Below are 27,474 nucleotides of genomic sequence, written 5' to 3'. Positions count from 1 at the left end.
AACCTTGCTGACTGCTAAAGGTTTTGTTTACTCCGTGTTTCAACCAGAGCATGTCAGGAAAAGCGCAGAGGCCAAAGAGTCTTCAATTGGGAGACAACAGACTGACTTTGCTTCAGAGTTCTTCACTCCAGCAATCAACGCCACTCAGCCCACCACCCATCACTCCCAAAACCCCAAGAACCCACAGTAAGTCCTGTCGCGTGGCAATTGGCACATCCTTCAGGACAGTATCTGTGATAGCAGGAATCACCATTTGCTGAGGTAACCTCACTTTGGGAAGTTGGGGACGGAAGAAAGAACTACTCTGGAGTAATTCACCAAGAGCAATCCCGGGCTGTTAATGTTTCTGTCAAAGTTTTTGTCAGGCAACATTGGTAATGTTTTCAAAGGGGCTGATATCATACTTGTAACTTACATATCGCTTGTTAAAATCAGGAAATCAGATGAAGTTCAGATAAAATTTTATCTTTTTCAATTTCTATCTTGTTTTTCTCCTTTATTGACTTGTGGGAAGGAATATTAAATCTCAAGGTGAGCACCATGTGTAATTGATGTTTTTAAAAACTTGTTGCTCTGGAAGTCAAGTCAGATGGCACAACAGCATGTGTTCTGTTCGTAAAACCAGTTTCTAATCTCAGATACCATAAATGAGGAATACCTCTAGTGAATTCACTGAATAGAAGGGGAACTGCCTCAATCCAGCGTGGTGGTTTTGTTTCAGAACAAATCTCTGGCTAAATGTTCTAGGCAAGCCTTGGAGGCTTTCATGTTAATTATTGAATAACTCCCAACTCCATCATGTGGCAAAATGTTTTAGGAGGAGACATTCCTATGTTGCTGGAAATTCAGCTCATAAGAGCTGTTACACCTGAAAGAGAGAGAATATGTCTTGAAGAATTAGCAAAACAAATAATTTGCTGAGTACCTTCCTTGCATATCCAGTAGGCTCTGTAGTTAACTCTGAAGCAACATACAAATATACGCGCAAGGTAAAAATGCGACAAGTGTCACCACTGAAGACTTCCTTGCTATTCTTGCTCTTCCTTGCATTTCTCACCCTACTGCCCCCCCCCTTTTTTTTTTAAGGGACAGAAGTTCATATGTAGAACCTGACTCTCTTTCCTCTTACATGGATATAAATTCAGAACAAGTCAGCTGTAGATAATGAAATAAACTAGCATAAAACTGGTATGAGAGAATTAAAACAAAAAATGCTTTTAAGTGGAGGGGGGAAAAAACAGGAATGCAAACAAATGCAGGAACAGTATGTGAAAAAGGATCTGTGAAAGGAACCCAAAACTTCACTACTTCACTACTTAGCAAGTGGCTTTAGTTGCTATTAGTAGCAGGACAGCTCCCCAGGAATTCTTCCAAAGTGTGGATGCCTATTTACCCCGTCAACTGGAGTTAAAATCAAAGTGAATACTCAGGTTGAGGCCTAGGCTGAAAGGAAACCCCCCTGAACTCTTCAGATGTGATAATGGATTCAATTTGCTGTTCTCCCAAGTGTGCGTTTTTCAGATGGGCTTAGATTCATTTTACGAAGATAGAACTCTTCTGGGTATTCTGAACTTAAGGGATTTTGCTTTGACTTATCTGTTCAGGTTTAGCTGCTAAAACAGAGATGTGTTAGCAGACTTAAAGTGCAAATATTAAATGATTCTCCCTTCAAATCACATGTGGTCAATCCCGTTCTCACTGCTTTTCAGCCTTCTTTGCCTTAAATACCTTTTTCTGCTGTTGCTTCTAGGTTTTCCCTCACTGCAAGCTGATGGATTGGCAACTGCCAACTTCCAGAGCGCGCCACCCCCACCTCCACCCAAAAGCAAACCCTATGAGAATAGCAACTCAAGGAATTCTGTGGAGGTAAGGAAATAAGAGCTGACATTTTTTTGGAAACCAGCTTTTGAGAGAGACCGACCAGTGGAATTTTCCAAGCTACTTCTAGGGTGGTGCTACTTGAAACTTGTCTAATCATTTTACTGGTTCACTCCCTGAAACCACGAAAGAATAAGAAGTTTTTCACTTAGAGAAGGCTATCAAGTGCAGTCCCTTTTCCAAGTGAAAGGGTTGTGTTGTCCGTGGTTAGGCAAATTCTGTGATTAAAGTATATTTTATATAGAAAACAAAAACAGGCACAAGGATTGAAGGATTTAAAAACCAGGATCAACATGTAAGATATCACAGTAATCTGTTACTAAAAAAAGAAGGAGGAAAAAGAATTCCCGTGTTTTCAAAAGTGTTAAATAACTGTCTCCACTTCTGAGTCCTCAGATCGGACAAATCTGATTTTCGAGGCGTGCATAGCATCAGTCTTTTAAAACAGATATTATATCACTATCTTAGCCATAGTCTTTTCCTCACTTTCATGAAGTCAGTTGCCTTCTAGGACCATCATGTTGCTGCTTTTTATGCTGTATCACTAGAGCGTCTCTTACTCTTGCAGAATTCCAAATGGTTTGCAGCTCTTAATATGCAAATACCCTGGTTACATGTCAGAATCATTTCATCTGCCCCTGAAGTGTAGATGCTTATGGTATGAAACTGTAATTGCTTACTAGTGCACAGCAACAGAAAGTTCCAACTTTTGGAACTGTGAAAAGGATGGTTATCTTCCCCAGTTAAATTTGCAAAGGGGATTTACAGAGTAGTGTAATAAGCTGAACTGGAACTTGACCAAAAATAGTGAATTCAAAGAACGGTCAGACTTAACATCCATTCCAAAAAGATGTTACCTCTGACAGCGTTGTTTATTTCTGATGAAGCCCTGAAACATGGGATAAGTGGGAGGTTTTCTGCTCAAACCTTAATCTGGTCAGAATTGACTGAGCTTCTGAAAAGGGGCAGTATAGTGGCTGTAGGTGGTATGACTGCAGGAGATATGCCAGCTCTAGGAATGCTGTGGGAGTCACTGGTTCAAGAGGATTAATAAAGATACTCCTTCCCTCGAGTCTTGTAAGAAAACAAATTACTAACATGGTCTGGTTCACAACATTGAGCTTGGCTTGCAGCCAAATGGAACGAACTCAAAGGGCTATAAAGAGAGATTGTAGAAGTATTTTCTGAAGGGTTTGGGCATTCTTTTTTCAGCTGAGTCCCTCCTCCTTTAGTTAAAATAGTCCTGAAATCATGGCGGTTTTAAGTTTTAGGCTGAGCAGGTGATAAGCCACGTAAGCCTCTTGTTCACCTGGCCTTTTCACATATCCTTTGTTTACAAGATGCCCCTTAAAGCAGGCAAAGGGAAAACTTGGAAGAACCCACTAACGCAGTTTCCTTCAAGAACGAGGAACACCCTAGAAGCCCCTGTCTTGGGCAAGAAGGATGTGGAGTTAGTTGCAGCATTCTGATTTGGTAGTGTTTTGCATCCTTTTGGCCCTTACTTGATGCAACTCGCTGGAAAATCAAGCCATCAAGATAAAAATAGTTGAACCTTAAAATGCTGAGGGGAAAATGGGTTTATTTCCGTTTTATTAAAAAACAAAAGATGGGACAGAGGAGCAAGTGACTTTGACTCGGTCAGACTGCAGATCAGAAGCAGAAAGAATTGCAGTCTCCCGTTCCAGCAACTAAAGCATATCTGCTTCTGTTATCTCCTGGGGATGTGTATGTGTTTGTCCCTTCATTGATTGCTTGTAGTACTGAGAGGTTGAATTCGAGGATTTAGTCCCGAAAGAAACGTCAAGAAGTATAGGACCTTTTGGATGTCTTCTGCTTAGGAAAGCAGAATGCCTTAACTGCCTGGTCATGGTTTATTTTTCTGTGTATTTTTGCTTCATCTTCTCAGGTTGCCCCACCACTGCCCAGCAGACGTGAAGCCAAACCTCCCCCTCCACCCCCAAAAACCAGAAAATCCAGTGTCCTCTCTTCAGAGCAAGGATTGCAGTGAAGATCATCACTTGCTTGCAAAACAGCAAACGCCTGGAGTGAAATGGCTGCTTTCCTTTTACTGACGTGCTGGGGCTCTCCGACCCTAAAGACTAGTGATCCCACCTCCCATTCTGTTCACTTCCCTTGGAGTTTTTCCTGGGAAATACCAAAAGGAGCTGTTATTGGAACTGTATTCCTAACCTCTGATTTACCTTTCCAACAGTGAGACGCTAATCACATGGGGGGAGAAGTCGCACTACTAAAATTCCTGTCTTTCATAGTCTTGTCTGTCCTGGGGTTTTTCTCCAATGCAATTTCATCAGCTCATTCCTAGTATAAATCTGTCACAGTAGTGATTTGCTTCAGCATTTGAACCAAGGTAAGCCACGCCATTATGATATACTTCCTATGGTATTTTCACATAGGTTCGTTACAGCTGTACAGTTGCTCCAACGCACCAATCCTTCCTCCTGCCTGTGAAAGCGTAGTGAAGTCCTCGTTTGCATGAAGTGAAACAGATCGCAGCCATTCCTAGTTGTAAAATGTCAGGTCTTGAGATGTCAGATGTCAGCATATGATGCGTCGCCTCTTCAGATTGCAGGCAGAGACCTGAGCATTGCTGGCAGAGTAAGAAGTCTCTTCTCGGCAGTCATCCTGTGTATTTAAGGTGAAGACAGACATTCTGCGTTACAGCCTCTCTGCTCCGGTAGTGGTAGTTGCTCACTCCTGAGAGTTTAGGTTCACCAGTAGTTTGTCATAATTTCACTGTTTGTTCTGGTTTTAATTCACTACAAAGCAGTGAATTATGTTACCTGCTTGGCTTCTGCACACATCTGGGACGCGGTACCGTATGTCATCTTTGTGTTTTTTTTAATAGGATGTAAAAAGTTGCCTCTCTCCTGTGAACCCATTACAATTGTTGCGGAAGTTGCATTGATACCAGCACTATATTGATATCAACAACTTCAAGGATGGAGTGTGTGTAAAGCTAGCTATATATCTTGACCTCGGAAACCAAGTTTGATAACTACTGTAACCTGTGTTTTGGCTGGCCAAACCCACACAAACAAACAATCCTCAGTCTCTACCCCCCTGCCCCTCGCTCCCATTTGTTGCAGTTCTTGCACTTTGTGTTTTATAGCCTCCCTTGATCTAGCTTTTTAACAGTCGCTAGACTATAAGGAGCCGTTTAGATCTAGGAGGCATGTGAAAGACTTGACAATTAACCACGAAGTTTACTGTTGCTTGGATTACTCCAGCTCTCTGCAGCTTTTTCTTGGAGGAGGGGATAGTTGTACTGTTTATAAGTATGTTATTAATCTAATTCCTCTTTTATTTATTCCCTGCTCTGTCTGGATGTCAGCATCATTCTTTCCATTTGTCTAGAGAGAAAAAAAAATAACATGATCTTGTTTTTTTTTTTTTAATGTCTTTAAATTCGTGTGTCTTTTAAAAATGTTTTTAAATTCATGTGTCTTTTTTTAATGTTTTTAAATTCATGTGATCCATTATGGAAAAAGCTGTTGCACACCATTAGAGTAGCGTTTCCTCACAATTGTGCAGTGATTGAAAATTCAGCACAGGTGTCATCCTTATTTATGGATCAGATGGGCCTTAGACTCATTAAGCACTCCTCTATGCCTGAGTTGCCACATGAAAATTGCTGATTTAAAAAAAAAAATAGGACATCACCATTTATGATTAATAAGCCTAAAGTTGGCAGAGCCATTTTGCACCTTACAGGCTTCTTTTCAGCTACTTGTCTCAGAGTACAGGCAGCGCTGCTTAGTTAGAACCGCTGCACTCCTGGGGTGGGGACTTGCTATTCTGCAGCAGGCTTACAGATGGTTTGTGCAGCACTTAAGGCAGAAGTAAATTCAGTTTAAAATTCTCTCTTGCAAAATGTGTTTCTACTCTGCTCTACTCTTATAAGACTTAGATCACTCCAAATATAGTTACAGCAGCTTTTTTTTGCTGTGCTGAGCAGACATTCCTGAACTGCCTATTTCAGAATTAATGCATTGAAGAACTTTCCTCCTCCTTTATTTTTAAACTACATAATTAAAACTCTCTTTATATACCTCCCCAAAATTGCAACTTCCAGTTGGTGCCACATATACCACCAGCTGAAAAGCCAGTGAGGTCCTGAGTGTTTTTGTTTGTTTGTTTTTTGATATGTAAGAATTATTCTTGTCACGTTCAGCCAGACTCTTTTGTCATGCTATTCTGCCTATGCAAATAGCCTATTTATAAATATTATAAATATAGCTTTTGTAGCTGCTGCTATTTCCACTGATTTCCCTCCCCCCCCCCACCAGGGAAGGGAAAAAACACTCAGTGAATTGCTGTTGTTCCCTTTCACTGTGAATCTGTGGAAACATGAAAGAGTTTGCCTACAAAATCCAGATCAAACTTTTTTCAGAAGTTCAGAGTTTCTTAAAACTCATAATAAAGAGGAACCAGCTGAGCAATTTGGATCTAATTTTATATCCAAACCCATGCAAAATTTGGGATATTTGGATGCAGTTTGTGGACCATTTCTTTACCATCAGTATTACTGAAGATTCTGTCATAGGATGTCTCTTCCAAGAAATGATTTTGCTTATTAACTGTAACTGTCATTTAGCTTCTGATTATCTGGGAATAGGCTGTGGAGATGCATTAAAAACTCTGCTGAAAATGTAGCTTATGGTAATCAATATATATACTTTTCTTTTACATGTTACTGCACCATAAGGTTGAGTCACTTAAGTGACTCAAACCGATTTCATTACCTAACTGAAAATTTGAAGATCTCAAAACCTAGTTAAAGCCTTTTCAGTAAAGCCTTTTTCAGAAGACAAAACAACACCTTCAAAAAAACAAATCTTAAGGTTTTTTTTGTTCAGACTGAAGTAGTCCTGTCTTTAGTCCTTGTGTCTTCCTTTGGCTTCTATGCAACTGCATCTGAAGAAACTTGCAGAAACTGCATTTATTTCGCTGCCTGTATTATGGCTTTGTAAACACATTGCATTCATTAAAGGGTCATATCAGATTCACATCACAAAAGAGGTTGTAGACGTATCGGAAATTGCACTGCACTCACATCATATGTATCCACAGCCATGTCTGCTTATAGTGCACATACAACAGTCTTCTGGGCTGATGCTTTCTCAGGGGGAATCTTAGAAACCTTTCTGGACAGCTTCACCGTATTTCCCCCCTTCCCTCCCCCCCGCCCCCCAATTGTAGGGCTTGTCAGCTCCTCATTATGTCCTTGGACATAGACACTGCTTGACTTGAAAACCACTGGGTTTTCTTTTCTTTCATTTTTATCTACTTCTTCCTCTTCTTGTAACCTGTGTCTTCCTTCTGCCGCTGTTGCGCGCAGTTGAACTAAAGGATCCTCTCAAACTCTTCGCTTGAACGAGAACCTTTTGTCTTCGGTGCAAATTTTGCTTAAGGCAGAATGGCAGGATGGAATCTGAAGAAATGTTTATGTTCACATCACCTACTGTTAATTCAGTCTCTTTTTCCATTCTGCGTCTGTCAGTTACCTTATTCCTACATGCATTTCCTCTTCAGAGCAGATTTGCCTCTTAAGTCTTTCAGTAAGTCAGCAGAAGCAAAGGAGACTGTGCAGGAATCCCAGCTGATGGTTTATCTACTGTAGGGATCGGGTTTGGGTGTTTTAGTTCCAGGTAACTTTTGTGGAGTCTTGTTTCCCTGCCTTTCTGATCTGCTTTAATAACTTTAACTCTTAAATGTACCTTGTGTGCTCGCTACATGTTTTTCCTAGAGGATGGTACTGACCTGAGCCAAAAGACTGCACTGGAATGAGTCTGACCTTGGGAAGGATTTTTCAGCTGATCTTTAATGACCCTTAACATAATGTGCTTGAACTTTGAGGAGACTTGGTTCTGACTGCTTTTTTGCGGTCGGAGTCCATTGCTAGTAATCTCCCTACCACTTTTTTCTCCCCCCTCAGTTTTTTTCCTGTTCTTTGCTATCATTATAGACTAGATTTATGGACAAAGTACTTGGTGTATAAGTGGTTAATTATCCTCCCCTTTCCCCTCCCTTGGATCATGCAGCTGCCAGTCATTAGGAATATCAACAGTTGCTCCCTCTCCCTCCCCCTCCCTCCCTCCCTCCCTCCCTCCCTCCCTCCCTCTCTCTCCCTCCCTCCCTCTCTCTCCCTCCCTCCCTCTCTCCCTCTCCCTCCCTCTCTCCCTCTCCCTCCCTCTCTCCCTCTCTCCTGTGTGCTGCTCCTAGGTGCTAATATCTGAGCTAGCAAGACACCCGAGCCACCTAGAGAGTCAGGGGAGCCAGCAGGGCTGTTGTTTTAACCCATCCTAGTGTGGGTGGAATGTTAGGAAGCTCCAGTGGTTTGTGTAATTTGAGCAGCACCTGATACAGGCCTCTCATTTGTATTTTGATCTTTGGCTTTTACTTTAGAGCCAAGCTCCTTAAAAAGCGGTGAAGATGTAATCTTACTGTCTGCCTTGCAGTTGCACTGTCTCACCTTAGAGTTTTTCTTGGTATGCTGTCTGCGCAGTTCAGGCTCTTCTTCAGCTGGCCCGACAACAAAGGCAGCAAGGAGACTGTTGTAGCTGAGACCTCACCCTTGTTAGAAGGAAAGCAACAACTGTTTGATGCCTAAAGAGCAGAGGGTGAGGAGGAGTCTTCCCCTCCCATGATGTTTTGGGCATTTTCTCTGGTAGATTCTCTATGCCAGAAAGGGACTTAAAAGTTGGGGGATTTGTTGTTAGTGAAGGGTCATGTTCTTGGCTGATACAAGTCACCATAGCTTCCTTAGAGGTAAAAGCAGCAATTTCTGTACTGTGCCTAGATGATTTAGGGGCTTTCTGCCACTTTTGGAAAAAAAAGTAGCAAAGTGGCAAATTTTTAAAAGCAGTTGGGCATTTAAGTGTGTAAATAAGCATGGGGCCTGACTGAGTCCATTGCAGTGGAAGTGAGCGCCCAGATTCTTTTGAAAAATCCCACCAGCCCTCTGATTTCTCCTGTTTTCTTGTGTCATGATTTTTAGTAATCAGTTTTTGCTACAGTACCTATCCAATTTAAGTTCTGAGATTAAATTCCAGAGATGATCTAAGGTATCACTATTTAGTTTTGAAAATAAGAATCATCTTTCCACATTACTTGGATGCTTTTGGAAATGTCATCTAATGTCCTCTAAACTGTAGGGCTAAAAATGTGAGTAGGGGAGAACAGTCCATAATGATGATACTTCTGCATACCAAAAGTGAAAGCAAGTTCGTCATTGTGAATAAAACAAATCTGGAAGTTAAATAGCCAGTCTGCAGAGAAGGCAAAATCTAATCTCATTTCATAGCCATGCTGTTCAGAGCTCGTGTTAAATTTCAAGTCTTAGAGGATTTTTCTTTCTTTTGAGAAATATGCTCAGCACTTGTTTTCTGGAGCTTTTAATTAAAATTTGTCATGCTGTGATAAATTCCTTTAAAAATGTTACAGGCTCTAATCCACATCAGGGGAAGAAAGAAGCAGAGAGCTTTCTGTTTCAGTGGATTATTGGATTAGGAAAGGACACTGATTCCAGTGAGAACTGCTCCGTGATCTGCAGTGGCAGAAAATACAGTAGTGTTTATGGAGCGGTTGTTGAGAATCTGCATCTAATAACCGTCACGCTATGCAGCCCAGCGTATGTTCTGCAGTGAGTGATTAACACTAAGTTAGTCTCATAGTGATAATGGCTCAAATTTTCTTTCCTTATTTATTTTATATAATTGTAAATGAATATATTAAGTTTGACGGCTATAATTTAACTGCAATTTTTTTATAGTAAAAACATTCCTGACCATTACTGCTTCCCTCCTCCTTTTTTTTTTAATTTATTAAAAGCTTCTCTATCCTATATTTACTATTTTAGAGCAAATTATCTGGTGGCCCAGGGTGAGCTTTCCCTAGGACTGAATCAGAAACAAAAAGGCATAAAGTGGTACCATTGATGGCATGGCAGGATGTGGGCTTTTCAAAAGCACATGAGGTTCACCTCATTCTGGCTCATCTTAACATTCCTGTTAATGCTTGCAATGTATATTCAACTGATTCTGATACTAATGTACATTTCCTAATTGGAGCAGTTAGGTTACTAGTAGGTGCTCTGGAAAATCTGACCCCAGCTGACAAAGCCAGGTCATGCTAATATCTGTGCCTGCATATCACAGTTTTTGAGGAGTACTTTGCCCAATGGCAGTACGGAAAATAAAATGCGGTAAGCACCCTTAGGATAGTGTGCATCTGCACTGTAGTAAGTACACAAAGGATTCACAACGGTTGGGAAAGAGAGGAGCTAAAAAAAAAAAAAAAGTGAACTTATTTATGCAGCTTCTGTCTGACTGTTCTGATCTAAGGCTGTCATTGAAAACACTGAATGTGCATGACTGCATACTTTGAAACTGTTTTTCAGAAGCATGGTCTCCAGTTTTTGTTTGTTTTATACAGAGGTATAGGCCTTCAGCACTTCTGAAATTCAGTCCTAATATGCATGGTATTAATTGATGTAGTTTTTCACTGTTGGTATTGTAAGGGTTTAATGCCATGAGGCTTGGGACAAGTCTGTCTTGAATTCAGGAATATATGTATGTTGTCTAACATGCCTTTGTGAATGTTTTGAGATCCTGGATGTGATGGTTTAGTTATAAAAACTCCCCTCTACGGTCTGCAGATACCTTCTTTTCTTCTCTCTCTCTTTATTCTTCTGCAGTTGAAACAGCAAAAAATACAGCTTTTAATCTGACTGAAGAAAGAGTAGGAGCTAAGCTTTGGAAAGAGAGTCTGCATCTCTCTGGGTAAATGACATTCACTAAGACTGTAAAGCAAGGTGTATACATTTTTGTGTTTTTTAAAAATGTATTAACTATTGTAAAGTTTGTAAATACCTTTTTAAAATAAATGTAGTTTTTGAATGAACCAGTAAAAAAAAAAAAAAAAACCTGTTAAAAATATCCTTCATACATGCATGGACTACTGAAGTGTGAGTGGAATTACAGTTACGTTCCAACAGTAAGTTTATCTTTGATTTTTAGCAAACTTGTATTACCGTTGTATCCAGAGACTCTGAGATTAGACAGTGCCTCTGCCTGGGCATTGTCTATACACGTGAAACAAAAGCTGTCAGGTCTGAATTTTCCTTGCAGGCCATGACACAGATGTTACGCTGCTAAGTTCCTGCCACTGCACTAGAATATGTTCTCTTTTACCAGTAAGCTAGTAGTCTACGCAACAATATCTTCCACCATTTAAATGTAACTTCAGAATATTTATTCACATAATGCAGTCTAAGCAGAGGTCATCTTAGAAGGAATTGTTTTTAATGTTGCTTTCAAATTTTACTCTGAGTTTGTTGTTCCATTTGGCTTTGTTGGTTTAAATCTTCTTCTGGCTAGCTTCTCCTTCAATCAGACTTGCCTGTAAACACACATGATATACTTCATTTAGAAGGAAGAAAGCTACTTTGATGGAATTTTAAAGCCTGCTTAGGTGCTGAAATGTTCATCCTATGGTCTCCATTGGAAGGAGGATTAGAATGACATAAATCTGACCCGGCATGATCTCCATGCCGCTGCCTGTGGATGTGAACATAGTGTAATGTAACTGACACTTATAATAGCCCTTTTCATCCCAAAGTGCATGAGCAACTTATCATCTGTTAATGGGCCCACCACTGCAGCAGTTCTTGGAGTACAACCCAACAGCTGTTGAACAGCACATTGTAACAGCAGTTTCAAACAAGAAGCATGGGCTAATACAAAGCGTCAGTATGTAAAATGTCTCTGTGAGCTCAGCGGTTGGCCAGGATGCCAGAGACAAGAGACTTCTGCTTGCAGAAGTGTCAGAAGGTTATTAGAGTGTGGGGCAGTTGCCTTACTACCATTCCATGGCAAACTTTAGTGCTGTTAGAAGGGAAAGCATATTCTTGTATCACATCCTACTGGATCTGATTGTCTTCTGGAGTGTTTGTTTACATTGTTGTCTCTGGGTTGGTAGCTGGAGGTGTTTTGCATAGAAGTGCTCTCTGACTATGTGATCTTTTTCCTTCCATGTGTTAGCTAGGTGTATCCTTATTTGCACACACTATTAGTTTCTCCAGGAAATGATGAAGATAAGTTGAAAAGTTTTTTCCATGGGGTGGACCATTTCCTGACACATCCCCTCTCATTGCGCAACATTCCTGTAGCAACTCCAGGAATGTGTTACACCGGAAAGCTGCATCTGGAAAAGGTTTAATTTGTTCTCAGTGTCAATAAGCAGTTAAAAACAAGGAGAAGGCCTCATGATTCAGAATATGCTACAGGAGTAGGAGATGCGAAATAGATCTTAAGCCTCTGAATCAAACACTTTTTATGCTTATCATGCACGATTACCAGCAATTTCTAACCAGCAAACTAAACATCCAGTTGGGGAGCCTTCAGCTCTGCAAAGGAAAGCCAAGTTTCCCTGAGCGAGCAAGAGATATCAAAGAACTCATCTGAAATATTCTGACAATTTTTCTGGTGTCTCTTCCCTGCCCAATATAGTCTCTTGCAATTAAAAAAAAAATGTGTAAACAAGATGTTTAAACAAGTTACTGTTGTTGGCTCTTCATACTGCTATTAGTGCTGTTAGAAGCCAGAGATCCAGATGAATGCCCCCTTATGATGTTTTCAGTACAAACATGGTTAAAGATGATCTAAACAAAACTGGAGGTAATTTGTGCATGAAAATCCAATTGAAGTTAAACTTCAGTCTGCTTTAGCATGTTTGACTTTATGAGCCTTTGTTCAGACCAGCCTTTCCTCAGTGAAAGGCAAGAATATGTAGTTGATTTTTTTTTTTTTTGCTTGACTTCAGAAATGAAGTAGAGATGGTTGTGTGCCTCAATTTTTAGGAGCAGCTCAGAGTCACTTCCCAGAAAGTAGTGAGCGTCTGCCCTAGTTAAGGTGTTGCTACATTAATTAAAGAGCACGTTTTTGCTCAAGAGTGTTCTTTTTGTGGCAGTTAGTCTGTACACAGTCTCTGCTGTCATTGCATTACGGCATCTAATGGAAAATACATTTCCCAGTCTAGGGACCTTGGGAGTAGCAGCTTCCATATGGCCTGATCCTTCAGCTGGCAAAGCCTGCCTTTGAAGCTGAGCATCTGCTAAAGCTGCGAAGATTTGGAATGAAGTTAGAATGTGTTTCACTCCTTTCATTTTTTTGTTTTTAATTTGGTGAGTAAATGACATTGCAAGAATGGGAGCATCAAGAATAATGCAGTCCTGTTCTCAGACTGTGCTTCTGAGGTACTTGATAATAATGCAGATACTGAGGGTAGAGTCAGTATTGCCACGTATGAACTAAACCTAGATGCCTTTTCTTCATCCTCCACCACTTTTTCTCCTCCCTCCCTACCCTTTTCCAGCCCAAGACAGTCCCTTAATTTTCCCGTAATGCTAAACAAACATGTTACTTACCAGGGCTCCCTTCAGATCGCTAAACCTGGAAGGCTGATGGGGGCCTGGGCATTCAGTCTTCTGCATTTCCTCCAGTTTTTCCATTTCATTTTCCATCTGAATTGGGAAAGGATGCAGCCTTCATGAAAGGAGATTCTTTTTCCAAAGCAAGCACACCCTAGCTACAGATGAAAATGAAACTGCTCCACTTGACGATTTAAATTCACCTCTTCCCAACTAGTATTACTATGTTACAGTAAATTTAAAGTTATGATGTAGGAGCTGCTATTTTGAGGGACTACGGATGAAGCAAAGGAGTATTAGAAAGCATAGGAAAAACGGGTGGATGGAGCCTTTCAACATCTGCCTTATGGCTTGAATACTTCATCTAAGTGGTTACTATCTAATTAGTTAGCACATGACAGCTGCTCATTGCTACATTCACACTGAAATGGATGAACATTGTCATAAAACAGCCACTCAGACTATTGGCTGAAAATATGGAGATGGTAAATTTGGGCTTAATTTGGAATTAAAACTTCCATCTTGCCTTTAGAGCAGGCTACCCAAGCTACCTGTTTGTAATAGACAGCACGGATCCTGCCAAATGTCATCTTTCCCTAATACTGCGTCACTCAGCTTTCCAATTAATAATGAAGTGTGTGCATATAAAATACATATATACACAGCAAAACCTGTTTCACCTCTGATAGTGTCATGGTTGTCTTCCTTGCATCCTGTACGTGCAAGGGATCCTAATTAGAAGGACAGAGTTGCTTAAAAATCTAGAACTTACCTCTTGGAATGATTCTACCAGATTTTCGGCATTCCTTTTCCCTCCTGGTTGCAGGCCATAAGACCAGTGTTGAGCCAAACACATTTCCACAGCTGCGATAAACAGGATGACGCTGACAAAGATCTTCCTGGACTTCTCCATTCTATGAGAAAGCAAAACACCTTTCCCATCATACCGGCATTATAAGTCAATTTGTATCTTACAGAATCATGAAAATGTTACGTTTCTGGAGTGAATCTTCAGTTCTGATCTTCGGCGTTCCGGTGGTATCATGCCAACGTGTGAGCCACACCTGGATTTTGAGCCTCTCAGAATGTGATTAGCCCATTATCAAGAAACCGATACTTGAAAAAGTTGGATGGAGCTCTAAGTTAGGTTTTTTTAAGCACCCTTTCACAATTTTAGGAGGGCTGGAACCTCAAAGGCTTAGTGAAAGTCCCTGCCAGTGTTTGACAGATATGTTCTGTTTAGCCAGTTCTAACGTCCCGACTCTTTATAAAAGCGCTCTTTGCATTCTCTTCCAATGCAAGTTACTTCTAAAGCAAGCATCTGTAAGGACTGACCAAGTAAAAGGGGATGTGGTGTGTTGTTCAAGCACATTACCTGCTTGATGAAAAAAGCTGCAGAATAGCTCCAGCTCCTCCCCTTTGGAAAATGTCCTGCATGTTGTCCTTTTCATCTCCCTTTTTATATTCAACCACCCCAACACCAAACCTTTCACAGCAGGTAACTTAATCTAATTCTATCTCATGGACTGCAATTTTCTTCTTAAAATTTCTGTAATGCAGCAGAAGTAAAGCACATAATTGGAACATCCCTGGTGTAGCTGTTAAATTCAGCTCTTTTCTCTAAAATCCATAAAGGTAACAGCCTGTCTAGCCAACTGCTGTTGCCCTATGGAAAAGACACAAACTTTCTTTTCAATGGCTTCTAATTTGTTAAATAAATAAATTTGGTGTGTTTGAATTTGTTGAGAGAAGCTTACAGCAGTTGAAACAGAGGAACTCAATTTAGTCTGTGTCAGGCCTGAAGGAAACAGAGCCTTTTGGACCGTAAAAAGAGCCTAAGTTTGCACAAGTGCACGGAGCATTTTGCATGCCCCTTTGAAAGTCCAGCCCTTAAAAGTTTTTGAAATGCCTTTACAGTCTTTGCTCTGTAAACTGCAAAGCAGTGTTAAATGGATCTAATAGACAATTAGAATAGATGATTGTAAACATGCTGGGGAAGGGATCTTCTCTTTGTTCTGTTAAGATGGGGCCTCTTTCATGAACAGGACTCCTAGGCACTAACGTTTTTTATATATATATGTGTATACATATGTAATATTATATATGGACTTTTGGAGCTCTTCATTCTGAGAGTTCATGCACTGTAGTTTTTTTTTTTAAAGGGATTGGTAGCCACTTTATTGAGTTAAATTCAGTAATTTTGACTGCAGAAATCTGATTTTTTTAATCCTTCTGACAGCTATTTTGAAGTGCTATGTGCCATTTTATGTGCAATTGAATGTATCAATGCATAATATATAATAATATACAAACGTATCACATTTAGTAGTCTTTTAACAGCTCCTCTTTCCCGGATGGGGTCCCCACATGACCTTTTTCAGATTAATGGATTAAAGAATAAGTAAATAATTTAAGGAGGATTTAGTGACTCTAGCAAAAGTAATTCTTCCTGCTCTGATGCAACATCACAGCAAGACTAGCCAACATTTAACTTCAGCTGATAAAACCGATCAAGCTGTGAAAATGGTTTGTTTCCGCTGGAGAAATGTTAGTTCAGGGTAGGCAATCGCTTTAGAAGGGAGGTTTTCCCGTGGTAGTGTTTTACGGCTACTGCCTTCCCTTATCAGCCTACCAAAAATTAAGGTTATTTAAAGGTATTTAAAGAAGATTTTGTTCATCCTCATAGGGGTCCTGTTTAGCCCAATAATTGCACCTGTTATTAACCCACCATGTTAAGCGAGGTCTACTGACAGCCTATCCTTAACGTTTTTCAACAGTACATCTCTGCACAGGATTCTGCTGTAGCTACGGAGCTGACCTACTGAAGCACGTCAAAAAGGGCACTATGAACTGCACTGGATAGTGAGTGTTCCTATGTCTTCTCTTAGACTGTAGGCTGCAGTCACAAGTTATATAAAGAAGCTGGGAAGTTTAGAAAAAAAATTACAACCGTTTTTTGTTTTATTGCATGGCATAGCAGCTCACAAATACTTTTACAGCCCTGCATAATGGAAACCAGCTAGCTGTGCTCAGATTTTGGCGCAGGCAGAGTCCGAATGGAAGTTTGATCCAAGGTCTGGGAGCGTTTCAGTCTGGGCTTGTCAGATAGGTGCCAACTTTATGCTGTCAAAAAAATTCGAGGTGCAAAGCTGGGTTTAGAGTATGACTTCTCTTTAGTTTTCAGAAACTTGAAAATATGGTTGAGGTAGACTTTTCAGATGAGTTCAGACCTCCAAATGCACTAGATTCTTCTGTTTTCAGGAAGAGCCACTGTAATGCCTGCCCCTGCAATTAGATACCTAAATGAAGCCTAAGAGCTGTTCGGAAAATCTGGGTTTGTGGTTTTCAGTTGCAAGAGTCAAGAAATCTCTTCCATCAAAAATGCTGGAAAGGCATATCTCAACATACTGAGACATTCTCATGTCTTTTAGAGAGCACTCCAAACACAGAAGTGCACTGTATTTAAAACACTGCAGTAAGGTTTTTCCCAATTTTGTTCTCCAAGTGATTTCTAGCATCTATATAGATCTGCCGAATTTGTTGTCACAGCAGTGCTGCTGTTTGCTACACTAAAATCATTAAGTACTTCATAAATCAAAGGGTTTTTTTTGTTTTTCCTTCCTTCCTTCCTTCCGTAAGTGCTTTAGCACTTCCTTGCTTAGTACAGTAAGGCATAGTCAAGATTACCGCTCGGTAGCTGCTTGTGTTGTGTGATGATGCTCTTTAATGTGGAAAGAGTGCTTTAAATAGGCATGTGCACTATGTAAATTGTGTTTATGACTTCTGACTCCAAATATTTATTAAGCAAGTATGATGGGTGAGGACAAAGAAAATCTGAAACACGTTGCAGATGAATGAGAAGTCAAAGCACCATGAAAGAGGTCACAAAGTTCTAGAACTGAATGAATCAGAAACATCGCAGCAATTGCCACAACACAAGGTACGTTTACTTGTTTTTCTAACAAATAAGCTTTAAGTTTGAAAGCAAAAATGGTTCTTTTGCTTTCTGCCCAAGTGCACATTGCTTGTGCAGAAATAAAGGCATCTGAAACTCAGTCTTTTCATAAAAGGAGTAATCGAGCATGGATAGTTCCTACCGTACAGCAACTAGTCCTTTTAAGAAAGTGTTGGTTACATACAAATACAGGCTAAGGTGACAGTCAAGGACTCATGAAAGGCAAATACCAACTTCAGCTACGAAATATCTTAGGTTTGTATGCAAAGAAAAGCACCAGCTTTCAGTTTTTTTATCAAACTTAAAATTTGCCATTCTCTTCTAACTTATTGTCGTTCCACTAAAAGTCAAATAAGTTTAAGATTTTCTTTTTTAAATTAAGAACACCAAGACATTTTTATATTTAACACTTTTATTAATACAGTTTAAATTAGGCAGGAACCTGCAATTTTTGAATAGGCCACTTTAGGCTATTCATACAGCTTTGTCATAGCAAAAGAGGTACCTTAAGTTTGTATGTGAATGAACAATGTCACATGCTGTGATTATTCAAAACATAGTGCTTCAGTGAAAGTTCCAATATATTTTATACACAGTGATTATGAAAATAGATTTCTTCCATACAGTATTTTACTTCTGCCAGCTACAAAATATGATGAAGAAAAATAAATCATTTATTTCTCTAGCCCTAGGAATCTTTTCCCTCTACAACATAAACATCACTCTTAATGAAAGCGATGATGTGCGAGAAAGGACTCCAAAAATCCTAATGAAACATTTCCCTTGAACATACAGATGTATTTTACCAAGGACACAGTGTTGTCCTAGAGCCAGATCAAGAGGCCTGGGAATCTGGAAACAACAACAACAACAAAAAAACCCAATTCTGAACCACATGGCTATGGGATTTCGAGTCCCAGAAGTTCACATGATATGCCTGAGTCAACCCAACTTGAAAATAAGGGAGAATCCTGCAATTCCCCCATAGAAGTCATATATCGTTCCTAAACTAATGTTTCTAGATTAACGACAAAGCAGCATTTTCATAGTTACAAGTGAATCAATACAACTTCTGTTCAGAGGGCAGTAAATCCACACTGCAAGAAGTAAAAGGCAACCCACTGAAGCAGCTGTGGAAATTCAAACCACTGCTAACAGTGTCACAGTCTGCAAGTTTTGGGATACGTTTGCTCTTAACTTCCAGTAATAGCTGTATTTCCTTAGATTCAAGGTTAGTTTCAACTTTGGAGTAGTTTGAGTAAGCATCTGAGGTAACTGATGCACCTTTTTTGGTATAGTTTCTTCATGTGCTTTTTGATTGTGTATAAAATAAAAGTTAGATGAGGGCTCCTAGATTGCTACTGCAGCGGAAACAGCCTATTAAATGAAGTGCACCACTTTCTGCACTGCAGAAGTCATGTAGTTCCTTATTTGCTCACAAGTAAAGCAGTTGTAGCAAGGGGGCTTTGCCCCATGCAAGAGGCTTCCACAGCCACTTTAAGCAGGCCTAAAGAGGGATATAAGATTCGGCTGGGAAAGGGTTGTTATGCCTATGCTTTAAAGGATTCAGTGTACAAGCGTATTTGCATAGTACATTGAGGGAAACAGGTGCCATTCATGCATATAGTGGAGTAATGACAGGGAGGAAGAAGTATGTGCTGGGGGCCCCAATGCCTATCTCTGCTTTGGTGACAGTAGTTTATATTTCTCTACATTTAATTGCCCACTAAGAACAAAATATCTGCAGGTACTCAAGCCTGGGAGCAGATAGGATATTTGAAAGCAAGATGATTTTTCTCACCCGCTGTGATACTGCAATATTCCACACTAGTTTGGAAAGGATTAAATGAGACATCCAATTTTTGAACAGTGTTGTCTTAGTTATAACAATCTGCTATGTACGTAAAGATCTTCTTTTTTTAAATGCAGATCTCTGCAACGGAAGGGACTTCCGCTGTGTATTTTAGAACATGATAGAGCTGTTCTATACCTGAATTCAAACTACTACAAGGCAATACATTACCCATGACTACAGTTATCTACTGTTTTCACCCCAAAAGAAAAGAGTACCTGAAAGTATCCTGTGGACATTGTCTCAACCACATCTGTCCTTTCTTCATTCATGCACAATGTATTAAACTAACTGTAGATACGCTAATCTAACTGTAAACCTGAACTTTTTTGCTACTGTACATGAATAACATTTTCTATTCATATTGCAGCTACAGATTTAATAAATAGAATTGCATATATTGTGCTTTATAAATTAAAACGCATTCCCAAGTGAGGCAATGCTAAACAATGAATCTATTAAAAAAAACTAAAAGCCACATATTCCGGTTCTAGAACCGGCCCACTTCCCCACTCTGTTCACAAAGGTAGAAACAGTATCTATTTCTCTCTCTTAAATAAAAGCTCCCTCCCCCAAAAGTGATCGGAGAAGAGTTTACTTAGGCACTACTGCAAAGATAAATTGTCTAATAAACATTGCTTCTAACTTAATAAGGGGAGCAGGTGAAAAAAGTCACAATAAGTGTTTTGATTGCTTCATCTATAGCAAGTTCTCTTCCCTATCTGACGCTCTGAGACATGTGCAGAGGTGTCAGCATCTCTTCAAAGATAGCTCCTTTTACATTAGAACCCCTCAAATTAGCTTCTTGCAGATCACAACCCGATAGATCACAATTCTAAAAGGTAGAAGGAAAAATATGTATTAGTTGAAGTATACCCAGAATTTAGTTCAAAATTTTAACCTTAAATATGTTTATACAAAAGCCACGTACACTTCCATTAATTTCAGCTTCTTGTAGTCTATCATTCTAGTTCAGAGTTTTAGTTATGTCTTGTAAGAGAGTAGTCGCTTTTCACGGTAACGGCTGGATTTATTTTTAAGTTGTTAAACTTACACTCTTCATATCAAATTATCTTACAGGGGTTACTAATGCATACTGAAAAAAGTTACAAAGAAACTGCCTTTTGCAATCTCAACAGTTATTACTCTGAATATTTCTCTAATACTTGAGGAAGGACTGCCTTGTAAATAGCTTGCAAAATGAGCCAATTTGTCCTTCTACTGTAACAGAGACAGTGGTATATATGACGTGCCAACAGTCAGGTAAGATTCTCTCATTACTGTACAAATGCTGTCCCAGCAGAAAAAACACAAACCCAAGCAACTGCATCTCTCTTCAGTGACGGCATGATCTAACATGAGCAGTTAAGTTTAGCTTTTCCATGCACCATTTTTGAGAAGATTCAAGCCATTCCTGTGCCTTTGTGGAGTTGGCAAATCCAAGACTTTAAAGACTTATCTTACAAATTCAGGCAGAAACGAAATGTGATTCCCCGATAATGCATATCTCACTAAGAGTAATAAAAAGCTAATCTGTTTTCCTTCAGTACTTACGCATTATGACTAGTTTGAAGCCGAAGTCAGCCAAAAGCCAGCGATCCCTAAAATTTTATCATTTGACTAGTTAGTATATGAAATGAATCATAACTCACTTCCAAATCAGTTCCCGCCAAAGTTGCTCCTCTAAGATTACAGTTTTTTAGTTTTGCATTTTTCAGCGTTGCAACTCTTAGATTAATTCCTGTCATTTGACTGCCTTCCATGTCAACACCTTTCAGGTTAGCCCCTAAAATACATAAAGAGTATACTGTTTTATGAGAAAGAACAGTCAGAAACTCCATAACTTCCAATGAGGCTTGCTCAGACCCATGTAAATTGATAGAGGTCAGGGTAGAACTTGGGATTTAATGATAGTACAATCACATACTCAATCCCATATTTGTAGCATCTTCTCATGAAAACATGGATTACACAAACCATGGCTGAGCCTTTCATATGCCATATGGAGTTCCTTTATTTAAAAACATACGTGGTTCAGTTTCCACACAGTAGCTAACAGACAAAGAATTCTTACCTTCCAAATTAGCTTTAAGGCCTGATGGATCTTCAAAATTGCACCCTTTTAGAGATGCTCCTTCTGCATTGGAGCACAGCATCTTTACCCCTTGGAGATTGGCACACTGATAAGAGACAGATGTATCACTGACATTTATAAAAATGCAAGGATTAGCAAAGCAAAGATTATCAGATTATTTTCTTCATTTCTCTTTATGCAGTGAATCCTATTAAAGCACAGGATAGTCTTGTTATTGGGAGGCAGTGTAAGTACTTGCTGTACTATTACTTCTCCATTTTTGTAAGAAGGCAGATAATTCAATAATTTCAAGAAAACAGAACTACAAGTGTTTTACACTTATCTGCTTGTTCCAATTCCTCTTCCCTTAAAATAACTGAAGGACAGCCCAAGACACAACAATTCTTACATCAAGCACTGATCCAGAGAGGTCAGCTCTTTCAAGATTTGCACAGCATAAGTTGGCATGTGCTAGGTTGCAACGGCTTAGGTTAGCCATCTTGAAGTTTATGTATCGAAGATCTAGACGTGAAAGATCTGCTCCACTGAAATTGAGACCCTTAAAAAAAAAAAAAAGTTAGATAAAATGAGGTGTAGCTCTGACACCAAAACAGTTAAGGGAATCAGAACTGCAATACAACCTTCAGTACTTGTCTTCAGCTGTAAAATTTATTTTCTACAACAGTCTTCCCATTCATGCGTAAGAATAGTTATTGGAGCATTTGGAACACCAGACATTTACTCTTACAATCCATCTCAGAAGACCGTCTCCCACGTACAAACTTCTCTCATATAAAAAAAAATGGAAAGCTTATATGCTCATTATACTTAAATTCAGATATTCAGAAAGCAAAATATAAGGCACCTCAAGCCAAACCAAACCAAACCAAAATTTGCAATACTTACACCATACCAGGAAAAAACCTGTATCAGATATATATAACAAGACTAGCTATTCTGCTACAGAAGACTAATGTAATGCAAATGCAAAGTTATCAAGCATTGTCCTTCTTATGCTAGTCCATTTTACATTTAAATAACAGCTTAACAAATAAATAGCTTAACAAATTGCTGCTCCAGGAAACCGTCATTCTAAAGGAAAGCACCCCAAACTGCATACTTTAATTGCATATTAAGGTCAGGCTGCCATAGCTCGGAATGCAAACTCAACTAAAAAGAGAAAGAGAGGAAAAAAGCACACATATGGCTTGAATTTCATGTTATTTGTCACATGACGCTGGCAGGGTATATCACCATCAAACCCCAACACTACAGATCAAGACAAAGTTTGCAGTTTCGCACCTGACATCGCAGCTCAGACTTGGTTGGGGTTGCCAGCAAGAATCGAACAAACTCTTTTCGAGATATAGGAGAATGATCCTCAGCTGGCTGCGAATTCTGTTGAGAGAGTTGTTTAAGAACTAATATGGACAGGACTAAAAATATATATTGCCTGGAAAAACAGGACATGCATAGTCACATACCAAAAAAAAAATTAGTTACCTTAATAGCTATTTCTAGATGTTCAATTAATGAATCAATACCAAAAAATCTGGCTTCTTCCAAAACACCTAACAAAGGAAAGCAGCATTAATTATTTACAACAAGCAGCCATTAAACAAAATAACATTCTTCCCTTACTAGAGAAGACAGTGTATAGCCACACCATGAACATGCCAGAAACTTTAGGCTAATCCATCCTTACTGTTGCAGAAGGATGAACTCAACAGATTTTCACTTCTTCCTGTAACTCTTCATTTTAGCAACACTCAAAAAGACAAGCAGATCACTTTCTGAAGTCTAAGGAGTCTCTAAGAAATTCTTAAGCTAATAAAACTGTCAACCACATACATTATATTAGGTGTAATTGGGTAAAGTTAGTTTGCTTGCGGCTAAAAGGAAAAAATAACTCAGAAAGGATGTTTCCAACGCCAGCAGTAGGTTAAAGATAGCAAATCCAAAATTACAGCCACACCATTAATCCAACATGGAGAATTTTTAAAGCTCTCAGGATAAATAAGTTTAAACAGTATATCTTCATTTAGCCAAACATGTGGAATTGAACCCAGAATAAAATGCACCAAATCTTAAGGTGAACAAGTCCCACTGGTTTTATCATGTTTATCCGCAGGCAAAGTTCAACTTCTAAAGCGTAATAATTTAGAAGATGTCATACAAGTAGTACCTACCTAGCAAATTAATGCCATCATTTACAATGAGCTGTCCGTGACGCAAATAGTTCAGGATTGGCTCAAAATACTCTGGACTGCGGTCAATTAGGAATGCTCCTCTATTATCTTGCTTATTTCTCCAAGCATCTGTTTCCACAAGATATACGTAATTAAATTTGATGTATTAAGAGAGGAGCATTTGCTTCAGTCTCAGATTGTTACTACCATAGGGTCCTGGATTATGATGACAAACATTTCACTTTAAAGGGCATTTCGTTAGAGAAAAGGAAAGAAAATAAGAGCAAGGAAACAATCACCTTAAAAATCTCTCTTCTATGTAGAGACATAACCTAAAGACATTTTATCACAGGTACAAGAACCATTGCCAGAATAAAAGCAGTGTTTAGTCTGCCCCTGCTTCTAAAGGCTGTCTTGTACAGTGTTTGCCAGCTGCTTCTGTTGACATGTTCTTCCGTCGGAACACGAGGAAAAACTTCTTTACTGTGAGGGTGACAGAGTGCTGGAACAGGTTGCCCACAGAGGCTGTGGAGTCTCCTTCCTTGGAGATGCTCAAAAGCCATCTGGACACGATCCTAAGCAACATGCTTTAGGCAACTCTGCTTGAGCAGGGGGGTTGGACTAGATGATCTCCAGAGGTCCCTTCCAGCCTCAACCATTCTGTGATTCTGTGACTACTATTAACAAAGCTGAGCAAGGTGCAAGAAAAAAGAAGAAAATCCAATATGAAAATAAAACCCCCAAAGTATTTATTATGGGTAGAAATTATATTCTCAGTGTGTGAGATGTCTGATAAACATCACATAGGCATTGGAGAAATAAATTATATGTTCTGTTTTGATACTTTAACATGCAAACAGGAGTTTTACCTTGATAGTGCCTTTTGCTAATTCCTAGGTTAAAAGATAAACTTTATTTCAATATACTAACCTTTGTCCTTAAACATATGAGCCAACATACTGTCAGGTTCCTTATTAACCAAAGTGCTCCTAGAAAATAAAGGCAGCACAATTTTATTTTTCAAACGGAAAGTTTTGCTTAAGAGATGCACTTGCTGGTTAGAGTGCATTTCCTCCCCTCGGCAGCTTGCCGGCAATAATGGTACACGATACGCATTCTAACAGCTACAATACTAGACTGATTTAATTTCATATGATGTGATAAAGAAATACATTTCTGACCTAGTAAACTAAAGTATCGCAAAAGTACCTCAAACACAAAGCACTTAGTTAACTGAAATATTCCAGAGATAATTCCAAGCCTGTTCAGCCTTTTCACCAGTTTTATTTCACATGTAAACTGTTAAAGGATTACGTTGTTGCAAAACTGCAGTAGCAAATACCTAATCCTGAGAAAGCTGCAGAAGTCAAAGCCCCCCTGCCCCATACAAAGATGTTGCTAGTTCAAGAACATCTGAAGCCTCACCAAATGAACGTACACTAATGGCAACCTACTATAACTACTTTACTGAAATCAAGTCCTTTCAGAATACAACCAAACTAGTTGTACTTTTACCGCGTAGTTGTGAAGTACCGGCCTCCAACATTGAGTGTTAACCAATCTGTGTGTGATCCTGTTAGTTCTTCACGAGGTCTCACATCAGTCTGAGGATCTACACAAGTGAGAACAACGCAGTAATTATTAGAAGAATCGTGAATATTTTTGAATCTTCCATATGGTAACGGTCTCTTTTGAAAAATATCAGAAAATAAAGTTTTAGATTTACATCAAAACAAAAACCTCTTTTCATTAAGCAAAATGTTAAACGTTAAGAATTACACACACTTACTAATGAACGGTTCCCCTTCACAGACAAACAAAACATCATCATCCCTGGAAGGGGAGGGGCAGGGGGGAGAGAAAGAGCAGAGAAATTATTAACCATGCTTTTTTGTTCTTTTATATAAGTGACAGTGGGATCCCCTCCTGATTAGTCTCAGGTAAATAATAATCAGTTGCCATTAGTTAGTTCAGTATCTCATTTTTATTTTACTCTTGCAGGTTTCAGCAGAGCTTAATACTATCAGCTTCACTAGAGATGCTACCGATACATACCTGTACGAACCTGGTAGGGATCGCTTCCTTTACTCAGCCAGTTAAATTTTACAGAAGTTGCTTTTCCCCTCACTTTGGGAGTTTTTTTAAATGAAGATAATGCAATGCTACAGTTTGTCTGCCTATTCTAAAAACCTCATCCAAACGCTATCCCATCATTTTCAGAAAAATAAGAATGACATGCAAGACTAGAATAGTGGGATGCTCCTGGTATGTACATTGTGCTGTGGATCAGCACAGAGTGATGTTAAATGGCATAAAATGCAACTTGTATCAATTTCTGACTCATCAAGATATAAACGCTAAGAAGTTTAAGAGACTATTGTTTTCCTGGAGGCATAAAAGGACTTCTCGCATATTGGTTGGAAGTGATTAGATGATTTAAGGAAAGCACTGGTTACTGATTAAGGTCAGAGGATAAATACGATATACTGAGTGTCTTAAATCCTCATCCATGATAACTTCTATTGGACAAGCCTTACCTAATCAAGGCAATATCATCAATGAGTCCACCTTTTCCATTGTAAACACTAGTTGCTTTTATTCCAAGTTTATTACTAGCCACAGACAGCAAGTCTGATAAAGTTCCATACACGGCCACAACCTGTGAAAGAAAAGAGAGGTTGCTGTGGATACCATGCATGCATAGTTTCTGCCATTTCAGAGTAGTAGGCTAGCCATGTCTTCTCCCTGGGGAGAGGAAGACATGTATGGACCTTTCCTTAAAAAAACAGGGTCAACTTCGATATAAGAAACATAGGTCCCTTAAAATGGGGTGACTTAATTACACATCTCTCAGCCAAGACTCCCTGTACAGAAGTGGTAGCATCAGGAAAAGAATGTCAGTACTATAGGGATGTTATGACTCAGCTGTTAATTTCTCTAAGGAAATCAGGGATTACATTTAGTAGAACTGTACAGTGGGCCCATTTCCCGTTCTGCTTGTGCAGCAGCTGAACCTTGAAACGTGAGCTACGCTCACTCTTGAGACTAGATAGGTTTTAACAAGTCAGAAAAGTTTAAGCAAGATTATTTATTGGCTAGCCAACAGAAAACATTCACATGCAGTGCCGGTTAGACATGGCAGAGACCTGGCAGTAGGACCTGCAGTAAACTGTACTGGTTTGATGGCATTTCTGCTGTGCAGAATTTAAGACTAACGGCCAATGCAGACTCAGATGGCCGTTTCGCAAAAAACAGCTTCATAAACAGCCCGCAGGACTTAATTTACGTGCTTCCTGTTGCTGCCAGAACATCAGGGCCTGAATTAATAATGCCAGCACGAAGGTGACTTTAACTGCACTGCAACGTTAGTAAACGGATCTTAGCTGTTTGTGCTTCTCTTCAGCGCTCACGTGCAGAAACGTCACTCGAGGCTAGACTACGGTGAATAAAACCCCACTGCCCCCGAGGGCCACGCAAGCTTTTCTGTGCGCTGCAGCGGCCCGAGGACTAGGCCCTAAACGGGGACAGAACCAGCGGCCGGGGAGCAGCGCCGGGGGCAGAAGGGAGGAGCGCGCCCCGCCGGCCCGGCGGCGGCCGCCCGCGCTAGAGGTTTCTCTCAGGGCTTCCTCGCGGCACCGGCGGGGAACCCGCCCGCGGGACGGCGGCGGCCCCCGGCCCGGGCGCTCCGCCGAGCGCTTGGGCGGAGCGGGGAGGGGAACGGGGTTCAATTCCGCCAGCAAGCTAGAGACGAGCCCCCGCGCGGCGGCCCCAGCGCCCAGCGCCCCGCGGTGCCGGCCGGGCCGGACCAACCCCACCGCCCGCCGCCCCTCACCTTCCCGTTCCGGGGGCTGCCGTTAACGAACAGCGTGACCCGCCTCATACTGCTGCTGCTGCCGCTCCGGCGGCGGCAGCGGCAGCGCCCCGCTCCTCCAGCCGCACCCAGAAGGCTGCGCCCGCTGACCGACATGGGCTGCAGCCAACCGGAGCCGCGCCCCGCCGCGGTGGAGGGGCGGTGGGTTGGGCGGCGATGCGCCAATAGGAGCGGCGGGGAGCGGGGCGGGAGTAGCGCTGCTCGTA

General features: G+C 40.2%; 3 protein-coding genes across 8 annotated transcripts in view; 1 reads left to right on the top strand and 2 right to left on the bottom strand.

Moving 5' to 3' along the window:
• The window catches only part of DOCK5 (dedicator of cytokinesis 5), a 90,448-nt gene extending 79,648 nt beyond the window's left edge, over nucleotides 1-10,800 (top strand). For all 4 annotated transcript variants that reach the window (XM_068920438.1, XM_068920436.1, XM_068920437.1 and 1 more), the window contains 3 exons: nucleotides 48-186; nucleotides 1,751-1,866; nucleotides 3,785-10,800. In XM_068920438.1, coding sequence (XP_068776539.1) covers nucleotides 48-186; nucleotides 1,751-1,866; nucleotides 3,785-3,886 — 357 coding nt within the window. In that variant the 3' untranslated portion in view covers nucleotides 3,887-10,800. The remainder of the gene's footprint in view (nucleotides 1-47; nucleotides 187-1,750; nucleotides 1,867-3,784) is intronic.
• A 135-nt stretch (nucleotides 10,801-10,935) lies between these two features.
• Nucleotides 10,936-14,764, bottom strand: GNRH1 (gonadotropin releasing hormone 1). 2 transcript variants are annotated; one of them, XM_068920442.1, is made up of 4 exons: nucleotides 14,703-14,764; nucleotides 14,100-14,241; nucleotides 13,325-13,420; nucleotides 10,936-11,298 (listed from the first exon to the last, which is right to left on the bottom strand). In XM_068920442.1, exons 1-4 carry the CDS (start codon nucleotides 14,762-14,764, stop codon nucleotides 11,257-11,259), a joined length of 342 nt encoding a protein of 113 aa, XP_068776543.1. In that variant the 3' UTR covers nucleotides 10,936-11,256. The 2 variants fall into 2 exon arrangements, with proteins under 2 accessions (XP_068776543.1, XP_009663950.2); XM_009665655.2 differs by lacking the exon at nucleotides 14,703-14,764 and adding an exon at nucleotides 14,322-14,691.
• Nucleotides 14,765-17,684: 2,920 nt separating this feature from the next.
• Nucleotides 17,685-27,403, bottom strand: KCTD9 (potassium channel tetramerization domain containing 9). Of its 2 annotated transcripts, none has more exons than XM_068920440.1 (12): nucleotides 27,230-27,403; nucleotides 25,935-26,056; nucleotides 25,187-25,230; nucleotides 24,913-25,009; nucleotides 24,328-24,386; nucleotides 23,398-23,526; nucleotides 22,712-22,779; nucleotides 22,511-22,606; nucleotides 21,618-21,767; nucleotides 21,209-21,314; nucleotides 20,787-20,920; nucleotides 17,685-19,969 (listed from the first exon to the last, which is right to left on the bottom strand). In XM_068920440.1, the coding sequence occupies exons 1-12, from the start codon at nucleotides 27,362-27,364 to the stop codon at nucleotides 19,853-19,855; spliced, it is 1,257 nt and encodes a 418-aa protein (XP_068776541.1). In that variant the 5' UTR covers nucleotides 27,365-27,403; the 3' UTR covers nucleotides 17,685-19,852. The 2 variants fall into 2 exon arrangements, with proteins under 2 accessions (XP_068776541.1, XP_068776542.1); XM_068920441.1 differs by lacking the exon at nucleotides 20,787-20,920 and adding an exon at nucleotides 20,689-20,735 and having other exon boundaries at nucleotides 17,686-19,969; nucleotides 27,230-27,395.
• Nucleotides 27,404-27,474: the final 71 nt, after the last annotated feature.

This window comes from Struthio camelus, chromosome 27 (genome assembly GCF_040807025.1).
Source record: "Struthio camelus isolate bStrCam1 chromosome 27, bStrCam1.hap1, whole genome shotgun sequence".
Taxonomy (NCBI): domain Eukaryota; kingdom Metazoa; phylum Chordata; class Aves; order Struthioniformes; family Struthionidae; genus Struthio; species Struthio camelus.
This window is presented reverse-complemented; position numbering and strand designations above follow the sequence as displayed.

What these genes read in the sequence shown, in the direction of transcription:
- GNRH1 (XM_068920442.1), bottom strand. Translation starts at nt 14,764, where the DNA reads ATGCAGGACATTTTCCAAAGGGGAGGAGCTGGAGCTATTCTGCAGCTT. An exon ending in TGGTAGAATCATTCCAAGAG is followed by an intron (nt 13,421 to 14,099) that starts GTAAGTTCTAGA and finishes TTCCCAATTCAG; the next exon opens with ATGGAAAATGAAATGGAAAA. An exon ending in GCGATCTGAAGGGAGCCCTG is followed by an intron (nt 11,299 to 13,324) that starts GTAAGTAACATG and finishes GTGTGTTTACAG; the next exon opens with GCAAGTCTGATTGAAGGAGA.
- KCTD9 (XM_068920440.1), bottom strand. Translation starts at nt 27,364, where the DNA reads ATGTCGGTCAGCGGGCGCAGCCTTCTGGGTGCGGCTGGAGGAGCGGGG. An exon ending in GCAGCCCCCGGAACGGGAAG is followed by an intron (nt 26,057 to 27,229) that starts GTGAGGGGCGGC and finishes TTTCTTTCACAG; the next exon opens with GTTGTGGCCGTGTATGGAAC. An exon ending in GATGATATTGCCTTGATTAG is followed by an intron (nt 25,231 to 25,934) that starts GTAAGGCTTGTC and finishes CTCCCCTTCCAG; the next exon opens with GGATGATGATGTTTTGTTTG.